Here is a 10,169-nt window from a genome sequence, read left to right as displayed (position 1 = left end):
TTGGCAATAGCTGTGGGAACTCAAAGACGGGATGGGCAACTGTTATGGATTGAATTGTGTCCCCCACAAAATTCATATGTTGAAGTCCTAACCCCCCAGTGCCTCAGAATGTGACTGTATTTGGAGATGGGGTCTTTAAAGAGGTGATTAAGTTAAAAAGAGTTCACTATGGTGGGCCCTAATCCAATCTGACTGGTGGAGATTGGGAGACGAGAAGAGGAGATGAGGACACGGACATGCACAGAGGGAAGACCACGTGAGGACAGGGAGAGAAGACGACCATCGCAAGCTGAAGAGAGAGACCTCAGAAGGAACCAACCCTGCCCGCCTTGATCTCGGATTTCCCGCCTCCAGGACTGTGAGACAGTAAATTTCTGTTGTTAAGCCATCCAGCTTGTGGTACGTTGTGGTGGCAGTCCTAGGAAACTAATACAGTGGCTAAGACGGTCCTGAGGGTGACAGACACGCCTGTATGTACAGGTGCCCTACAGACCCTGTTACCTTATTTCACCAGATGAGGTGGATGAGGTCAAGCTGAGGAAGGTGGGGCATCAGAGAAGCAGGCGTGGGTGGGTGTAAGTGCCCCCTAGAGGGCGGAGGTGCCTACCGATGTGCAGATGGGAGAGTGAGGGACAGGAAGGGGTCTGGGGAACACTCAGGGTGTGGTGTGGGCGACCAAACTACCCTCAAGTTGGGATGAGCCAGAATAGACAAAACACCAGCCTCGTGTTCAGGGTCCCTGTCACTGGACCACAGCACTGTCACCTCCTCCTCCTTGCTCTCCTTCACGTGCCTACACTGGCCCAGACAGAGGGCTCCATGATTTCCCGTACGCACCACAGCTCCCTCAACATCACGCTCTTCTTGAGCTGTCCCCTCTGCCTGAAAGGCCCGTACCCGTTCCCAAATCTGCTGTCTAAGTCCTACTTATTCTTCAAGACCAGCTCAGTGTCACTTCTTGCCTGACCACCCAGAAGTTAATTTTGTCACTCACCCTCTGAGCTGCTATACCATTTTCTTCACCCTAGGGTTGTGTGACAATTGAGTTCCAGGGCCTGCGATGACAGCCAGCACAAGCTTCAGTGCGTGACACGCAGCCGAGGCTCCCACCCAGCGCCCACCCCGGCACCGGCCCCTCTTTTGCACACAGTGGCTGTTTTGTGACTGTTTGCTGAGTGAACTTTAGACAGCGTTGGACCTTGGTGTTACGCACGTCCAGGGCTTCCCGCTGACCTTGGACTGGCTTGGTAAACAGTGAGAAACATTTGCCCAAACAGACGAGGCATTGCGCAAGGGAAAGGCACAAAGAAGCACGTCTCACCCCATGGGGAGGCCCAATCCTGAAGAGCTGTCCTGAGCTTGAAGCACAAGTGCAGACAAGCTGTCTGGGTCTGGTTGCAGCTATCTGCCCTGCCACCAGCCAACACATGTGCCATTGTGGTCCCCGAGCCTCGGCCTCTCGCTGTCACCAGCTGAGGGGCTCTGGGCAAGCACTGATGTTCCCCTCTGTAAAATGGGGGCACTGATATGCCCTGCAGGGTTGTTGAGGGACTGATGAGATCACAGATGCAAAGTGTCCCCAGGGGCTGGCACACAGTAGGTGCCCAGTACTTTGGGGGATGGTCACAGCATGGGTTCCGACATTGTCAGTTCTAAGGACACCCATCTGCCATACAGTCCAGACTCTGGGATCAGAGCAGTGGATGCAGCCTCGTGAGAGCAACCTGGGGACAGGCAGGGTGGCAGGGACAGGCACTCAGGGGGTCAGACCTAGGGGACAGTTTGAGACTGAATGAAGGGCTCATTTGCTTATGCATTCATTGACTCTTTAAAGCGTCTGATCCCACTCATTTGCTAGATGAGGAAACGTGGTGGGTTTCGTAAAGGAGGAGAGTGAGCTTACCTGGATGACATGGGAGCTGGTGGCCGAGACGCACCCGACCTGGGCTTCTGTTTCCTGGTCGTGTCTCCCCTGCAAGGAGCCAAATCCTCCTTCACCACTTACGAGCTGTGTGATTGGGTAGGCTGCCTGTTCTCTGCAAGCCTCGCCTTCCCCATCTGTGAAATGGAGGTAATAGTAGTGCCTGCCTTATAGGGGATATTGTGAGAGGTGTGCATGAACTTTTGGGACCCCTCTCCCTGGTCTAACAGGAGAATCTAGCAAGTGAGCCACATAGGCTTAAAATCAGTACAAAAATCCATGCTGTTCTGTGAAGCAGCCGTGCAGGCCATCCTAAGCCTGTGTTAGAATGACCTTGCAATCCCACACCTTACAACCGAAGACGCCAGCTGGACAGATCCACAGCAGGAAAAGATAAAGGGTACCTCGCTCTCGCATTTCCCAGCTGCACTTCTTAGAGATTGAGGGAATAACTAACGACACTGGTCCTTGCCTCCCTCCACACACAGACAACACCAACATTACAAGCCTTGTTTGATGTATAACCAAAAAGCTCTTGTTCATGTTCTCTTTGAAGTATCTGACTGTTAGATGTGTAAGCCCTTTCCTGAACAGTCACTGCTTTGTTAATAAAAAGAGTATACAAACTGCACTCACACCTGTAGCCTTCGGAGCAATTCCTCAGATACTCTGTTGGACTGTTTCCCAGGACTCAAGTTCCTCACTTTGATTATTGAATAAACTCCTTCTTTTACCCTTCCCCCAGATTCTTTGTTTCAGTCAACAGAGCTGCAACCTGCAGGTTGCAACCCTCCAGGTGAAGTTCTAGCAGCAGCCCTGGAACATGGTAAGCTGTTAATGTCACCATTCCCAGAGCTACTTCTATGTGGACAACGACACCCAGTGCTTGCAAAATGCTTTATTGTTATTCCTGACACTAAAATTCACAGTTAGTGATGAGTGTCTTCAACTGATACTCTGCTATTTGCAACAGGCCTCCATTGTTCCACCCCGAACTGAGCCGGTGAGATTGTAACCTAATCCTGTGATGGGCTAGTCCACTCTGCTGTCCACTTGCTTTTCTTAAAGGATGAGTGGCACTTGAATGTATTGAAATCAACTGTAATTGACAGGCAACACCCCAGACTTTTATATGATTTCAAGGATCCTTCAATCCTTGACCTGCTCCTTCATTGTATACGTGGGAAAACCAAAGTCCAGAGGGACAGTATTGCCCCAGTGTCACACAGCTGGTTTGCTGGGACAGAAGCCCCATTCCAGACTCCCATTCCAGTGTTCTTTCCAAACCATGATGAATTAATAGCTGATATTGCTGACAAGTGGAGGACTAGGCTTGGAAATTTGCTTCCTGGTGGAAATGTCTACGGGAACAATCCTCCTCCGGGGCCTTGTGGGACACGGGGCTGAGCATCAGGAGCCTGGATTCTGGGCTTCTCTTTGCCACTAAGCTGTGTGACCCTGGGCAAGTCAACCAACCTTTCCGGCCCTCAGTGCTAATCTCCATTGATGAAAGGTGAGGGCAAGAGCCAATGTTCTCCAGTGTTCTTCAAGGCACTCATGTCTTGCAATTGTGTGAAAAGAAACCATCATCAGTATATCAATGTTATTATTATTATTTGTGAAAGCCTCATTAGCCAACTAAAGGTGTGTATAAATCCCTAGCTCCCAGGAGATAGATGGCCTTAGTGCACCCTCATCTTCCACTGTGGAGGCCTGTGGCCTTTCAGGAGAGATCTCCACCTCAGGGGTGGGTCACTTTGCCAAGGAAGAGGATGTTCTCCATGTTCTCCACAATGAGCATCAGAAAGGGCTTGTTGAACACTATCCTTAGAGGGCTCATTCGGGCCGACCTGAACGTAAATATTGCCCCTGTGGCTGCAGCTGCCTTGGTTCCCGACTCGTCCACCTCCACCACGGCTTTGTGCACCATCTGCAGGGGAGACACCAGGTGTCACCGAGCCACCAGGGGCTGGGAGACGCCATCATAGGAAATGACAAAGCTTCTGCCGGCAACATCACCATCAAAGTCTCCATGCAACTGAGCCACGAAGCAGGTAGGAAATGCACAAGTGAACAGTTACTGTGCCCCAGGCACTGTGCTTGGAGGGGAGTGCACACGTGTCTTTTATTGAATCCTCATGACTTCTCGCAGCAAGGGTGTGACTCTCCAATTTTAGAGAGAGAAAGGAGGCTCAGAGAGGTCAAATAATTGTTGGAGGTCACACAGCTAGTGAGTGAAGGAGCTAAGACCCAATTCTTAGTTCTGATTGTTTAAGACAGACTCCTTCCCCCAAGACACAGTGCTGGATATGGCTTCCCATTGCACAAAGGATAAGACAGGAAGTGAAACCTTTGCTTCTTGAGGGAAAAGAAGAAAGAGAAAGAGAATATGGAATGAGGAATGGAATGGAATAGAATAGAATAGAATAGAATAGAGTAGAGTAGAGTACAGTAGAGTAGAGTAGAGTAGAACAGAACAGAACAGAACAGAATAGAATAGAATAGAATAGAATAGAATAGAATAGAATAGAATAGAATAGAATAGAATAGAATAGCCATCTCTGAAAGCAGGTGCGCAGAAGCTTCTGGGCTCACCTCGGACACCTGGATGTTGGAATGGTTGCTAATGCCACTTAGGTTGGCATGGGAGGTGAAGACATCACTGATCCCCAGTTTGGGGAGAACTTTTTCCAGCTGATAGGAGCCCTCAATGGAGAACTTTGGAAGGTAAAGCTCTAACTGCCTGGAAAGAGAGGAGGGCCTTTCTTAGACTCTTCTAGAGCATCGGCACACTGAGCTCATATTCCTTCTATCTCTCCTTGGCTTCATAATGATCCTCCAGCCCCTTGCCTAGAGTGGAGCCCATCCTACCCTGGACTTGGACCTACGCTGTCCCCAGAGGTCACTGCCCATTCTGATGGCACCACCAGGAAACTTGGTCATGTCTTCCAGCCCTGCTCCGTCCAGCAGGGCCAGGCCTGGGGTCTGGGACTTCACATGATGCCTCTGGGCTTGGAGGCAGCTCCTGGGCTGGATGAGTCCTTCCCACCACTGCTGTGTGGCCCTAGGGAGACATGTGTCTCTCTGGGGGTGTGTAGGGTTAGGCTGGCCCCGGGGTAGTCTGAAGAATACCTCTTTATGAACATCTTGAGCCACTTCCTCAGGATTTTCTTGTTCAGTCCGTTCTCCACCTGCCCCATCCTGCCCTCGCTGGGGAGAATGAACAAGGCTGTGGCATTCCCTTGGTAGGGGATCCCCACCACCCTGCAGGAGAGGTTTCGATCCAGGAGGTAGTAATACTGCTCCTCGTGTCTCATCATGGGCACCCGCACCACCATCTCCGAGGTCACATGGAAGTCCTGCTCTTGGGTGCTTTTGTGGTCAAAGCTTGTCTCCCACTTAGCTGAAGATTAAAATGGAAAAGAAATGAGAACTTCTCAGCTGCAAATGACAAGTGTGGAGACAGTAAACCTATTAAGCAGAGATCATCCTCTTTGGAGCAGTCTGGCTGCTGGCAGTGACTGGAGAACACTGTGACCAGGAAGGCAAGCCCCTTATAACTTTGGGGCACACTGGAACTGTTTACGGGGCTTTTCCATCCACATTTGCAAAACAAGAAGGCTGGTTTTCAAGTTTTTAGAGGCCCTTAACCTCTAATGTTTGTTTGAGGCTCTGATGTTACTTGAGGTCAAATATCCAAGTAAAGAGGATAAAAATACGGATGGCTGACAAAGCTACACTGTATCTGGGTGACTTACTCTGTTTTTCACTCTTTTCCCAACATTGGATTTGGTCTAGGTTTGGAGGAGAGCTTTGTAAGGTTCCTGGAAATACATGATTTTTCTTGCTAGGAAGTCTTCAGTTACACTTCCTGCTCTGTCTGCTTCCTACGGGACTTTTTGATCAAAGCGATACAAGTAATTGTTTCCATCTTCTTAATAGCTATCAAATATGGACCCCCTCCCAATACCTCACTTAGCTGATTTCACAGCTGTCCTCTGCAGCCTGGTGTAATGGAGAGAGCCCTGGGCTATGGGACAGGAAATCTTAGAATCCAAGCTTGATATTCACCATCTGTGACCAGGAAGTGGGGGAGGTGGCTAACAATTTCACTATTTTCCTCCTTCCTTCCTCTTTCTCTCTCCTTCCCCCCTCCCCCTCCTGCCCCTGTCCCTCCCCCTCCCCCTCCCCTCCTCTACCTTCCCCTCCTCTCCCCTCCCCTCCTTCTCCCTCCCCTTCCATCCCTTCCCTTCTCCCTCTCTCCTCCCCCTTTCATCCCCTTCCATCCCCTCCCCCTTCCTTGCCCCCCTCCCATCTCCCCTTCCATCACCTCCTCTCTCCTCTCTCGCTGCCTCCTTCCCCTTTCATCCCCTTTTCCCCACCCCCTCTCCCTGTTCATCCCCTCCCCTCCCCTTCCCTCTCCTCTCCTCCTCTCTTCATCCACTCTGCTTTCCTCTTCTTCCCATCCTCAGCCAGACCCCACACAGGGCGCTGAGGGGTTCAGCATCTAGAAGGAGAAGTTGACTTGGGAGCTGGAGATGAGTAGAGATATTTACATGAAACCCCAGGGAGATAAAGATGGAGATGGGTTCTTGAGGAGGGGAGAGGAGGCTATTCAGAGGAACAGGCTCTCATCCCTGGATTTCTCGGCCTAGGAAACAGCCCCTAGGAGGGTATGGGGGAGAGGGTCTGAGGCCCAGGGGAGCAGCTGAGAAATGCCCTTGAAAGCCCATCGAAGGCCGACAGTCCTGGCCTGAGTAGCTGTGGTGTTGGTTTCTTTGGCACCTTGGCCATGAGGAACTCATGCTTCAGAACCTGAGTGGATGCTGTGGCTTCAGGTGTCCCCAGGGTCCCGAAGACAGGACTCAGCCCTTCCCCAGTGGAGGAAACAGCAACCCTGGGGTCATAAGCATCTCCTTACCCAGTGAGAAGGCGCCGTCTTATCACGGCTGATTGTTGGCCTCACTGTTATCAACAGGCACCAGAAAGGACTGAATTTACTCCTCCTCCTCCATGTGTGCGAGAATTGGGTATTCTTTTGACAAAAGCAGTTGGAAGGAGAGAGGAAGTTCAGGCTCGAGCCCAAGGGTCTTACCTTTAAAGAAAATGTAATTCACCATAACCATAATCTCAGTGCTGTCCAGGTCCTTAACCAAGTCTGCAATCTTGCCTTTAGTTTCCTTTGCCACGTAATCATTGATCTGCTTCTGGGCCCCTACGGGGTCCCCAAAGTTCGTGGGGATAGTGTCTGCCAGGTACAGTGTCCTCATGGCATTCAGGAAGGTGTCCTGGATGTGCACCGTGGGGTTGATGAAGAGGGCATTGCCAAGGCTCAGCTGGAGGCCTTCTTTGGGCCGGCTGAGCTCCTGTAGCAACTGCTGGAATGCACTGTGGAGCTCTTCCTCCGGGCCCCCCTGGAGGTTGAGACCCAGGCCCTGCAGGATCTGTGCCTTTGTGTTGGACCGAGCCCCAAGGGAGATCATGGCCAGCGTCATGGAGATGCTCAGAGGAGAGAAGAAGATGTTCTGGTTGGGGGCAGCTGCAGCCAAGGCCCTGTAGAGGTCGAAGGCAAAGTCTCCGGTGTGGGGGGCCACCGTGGTAACTACAGGTGGCAGCTCCTTGCCTCTCTTCTTTGTCTCACGGGAGCGGTGGCGGTGGAGGGTGGCCACCAGCGGGCTGAGGAGCACCAGGCACAAGAGGAGGTTGAGCTGCATTGTGGCGGCCCCTTGTTCTGAAATGGAGAGTGGGAAGATGTGCTCAGAGAGGGTGTGGGGCCAGCGTGTCTGCCCAGAGAGAAGATCAGGAGGAAGCGTGTAAGACCGATGTTCCAGAGAGATTTCACGGCTCAAAATGCAGCATCAGAGGGAAAAGACGACCAGTGAAGCTGGGAGTGAGGGCTTAAGGAGGGCAGAAGGGGCTGCAGGATGAGGTTTGGGGACATGGATATCTAACGGTGGGGAGAGGAAGGAGAAGGCAGAGGGGAGCAGATCCAAGGCAGGGACTGGCCACCAGGGCAAGAATCCTCCCCTCTCACCCACATCAAGGTACACGTGACAGGGGATGGGACATGGAGCTGGGAGGTTCTCCATGTTCTGCCTGGTCAGCATCTCTGTGGTTACTGGATTAGCAGCCTGCTTCCACGTGTGGCTCTAACCCTCGCTTTGGTCCTCAAGTGCAGCATTTGGCAAGGCCTGGTGGGCTTTCTGAGAACTCAGACCAACTACCCGCTGTGGACCCCCAGCACTGCTGGATTTGCCCTTGTTCACTCAGCAAATATATATTGAGCATCTGCTACAAGGCAGGCAGGGTGCTAGGCTCCTGAGAGACGGTCCCTTCTCCTTCTCCCAGGGACGGCTCCAGGACCCTGCAAGGCCACCGTTGTCCCTCATCAGAGGCACCTTCTCTTCCTGAGGAAATTCTGCCCTCTTAACGTGTGCACCTCCACTTCTCTCCTCTTCTGTGATGGGCTGAATTGTGTCCCCAATTCAAATGTTGAAGCCCTAACCCCAGTACCTTGGAATGTGACTATATCTGGAAATAGGGTCTTTAAAGAGGTAGTTAGGCTAAAATGAGGTCATATGGATGGGCCCTAAGCCAATACGACTGGTGTCCTTATAAGAAGAGGAGATCAGGGCACAGGCAGACACAGAGGGAAGACGTGTGAGGACACAGGGAGGAGAAGGTGGCCATCTGCAAGCCAAGGAGGGAGGTCTCAGAAGAAACGAGCCCTGCTGACACCTTCATCTCAGACTTCCAGCCTCCAGAAGGGAGAGGCGATAAATGTCTGTTGCTTGAGCCCCTGGACAGTGGTGCTCTGTCACAGCGGCCCGAGTGCGCTAAGACATCTCTCCTTTCCCTCCCCCAGACAAGAGCCCTCGCCTTCTTTCTCTCTACATCTCTCAGGTGGGGTCTTCCATCATTCCGGCCTCGTCCTCCACCTTCAGTCCCTCCTCCTCTTCCTCCCTCATGTCCATCTACCCAGACCCCTCCTCTCCAACCGGAAACCTTTCCTGCACCCAGGCCTCCCAAAGACCTCCTTCCACCCGCTGTGACTAGCCCAGACTGCAGCCCAGCCGCCTGGGTTCAAATCTCGGCCCTGCTACTCACTCCAAGTGTGATTTGGGGCAAGTCAGTTACACCCCGTCCTCTGTCCCCTACCTGTTCAACGGAGGTAACACAGTGCCTGCACTGGGGGTGAGGGGGGAGTGGAGACTTTAAGGAGTCAATGTAGGTAAAGTGCTTGGAACGGCGCCTGGTGCAGACCTGGTGCTGTGGAAGCAGGAGCTGTCGGTGTGGCAGTGTCTGGCCAGGGCCCACTTGTCCCCCCATTTGAGCACCCCATTTCCTCAGCCGTACAGTGGGGTACGTGCTTTCACACACTCGTTCTCATGGGAGCCCAGTGTTGGCCGGGTAACTAACTCCAAGGCTGCCGATGGCCTGAGTTCTGATGAAAGCTCTTGCTCAGATCTTCCCCTCCAGCTGAGCGTTCTCCCCCATGGACACAATGTCATCAGGTCTCCCAGCCCCAGCGTGAGCACGGCCACGGAGTCACGTGACCCAGGCAAAACCAAACTCCAAAGGGCTGCAAACAGCTGCATTGTACATTGCTTGCAGAGTGGCCCATGGTGGGGGAGGGAGGGAGGGACATGACATGCCAATGAGCTTGGGAGTCAGGGGACCTGGGCTGCAATCCTGCCTGTGAGCGAAATCGAGGGACTCGAGCAGGTCGCACTCACCGCCCCTGGCCTCCAAACTGCACCTGAGCTCACAAAGGAGGCTCCTTTAGAATGTTCTGTCTGCAGAACCTCTGGCTACCCAGCACTGAATACAGCAGCCTCAGCAATCACCGTGCCCGTGGGAGGCCCAGGCGCATCGCCGGCGCCCGCTGGGAGGTGCTGTGCTGTCTTGACACATATCAACTCCTTTAGCCTCACGCCCCCCGACGGAGGCAGGTTCTATTACTAGCTCCATTTCACAGATGAGTAATCTGAGGCTCAGAGAGGTCGAGTCACATGCTAATAGTGGCGAAGCTTGGGCTCAGACCCGGTTCTGCCCTCAATGCCCACACTCTAAACCGCTGTACCATCAGTTTCCCCAGATCCCTAGTCTTGCTCTTCTGGGTCTCGGCCTCCCAATCTTGTATTCCCTGCCTCAGCAGCTGCCACTCATAGCCCTTAACCTGCAGATAATGAAGAAACCCTGTCTGGCTTCCCATGCTTTTTGTTTTTTGAACAAAAACTCCCTTTTT

The 10,169-nt window shown here is 52.5% G+C and overlaps 1 protein-coding gene across 1 annotated transcript; it reads right to left on the bottom strand.

The window, feature by feature from the left end:
- Positions 1-2,805: 2,805 nt before the first annotated feature.
- On the bottom strand, positions 2,806-7,635 carry LOC131421283 (plasma serine protease inhibitor-like). The gene is made up of 4 exons (XM_058567956.1): positions 7,017-7,635; positions 5,054-5,324; positions 4,517-4,664; positions 2,806-3,851 (listed from the first exon to the last, which is right to left on the bottom strand). The coding sequence occupies exons 1-4, from the start codon at positions 7,633-7,635 to the stop codon at positions 3,663-3,665; spliced, it is 1,227 nt and encodes a 408-aa protein (XP_058423939.1). The 3' UTR covers positions 2,806-3,662.
- Positions 7,636-10,169: the final 2,534 nt, after the last annotated feature.

The sequence above is a fragment of the Diceros bicornis genome, chromosome 24 (assembly GCF_020826845.1).
Source record: "Diceros bicornis minor isolate mBicDic1 chromosome 24, mDicBic1.mat.cur, whole genome shotgun sequence".
NCBI lineage: Eukaryota > Metazoa > Chordata > Mammalia > Perissodactyla > Rhinocerotidae > Diceros > Diceros bicornis.
Note: the sequence above shows the minus strand (reverse complement) of the source record. Positions and strands in the feature narration are given on the sequence as shown.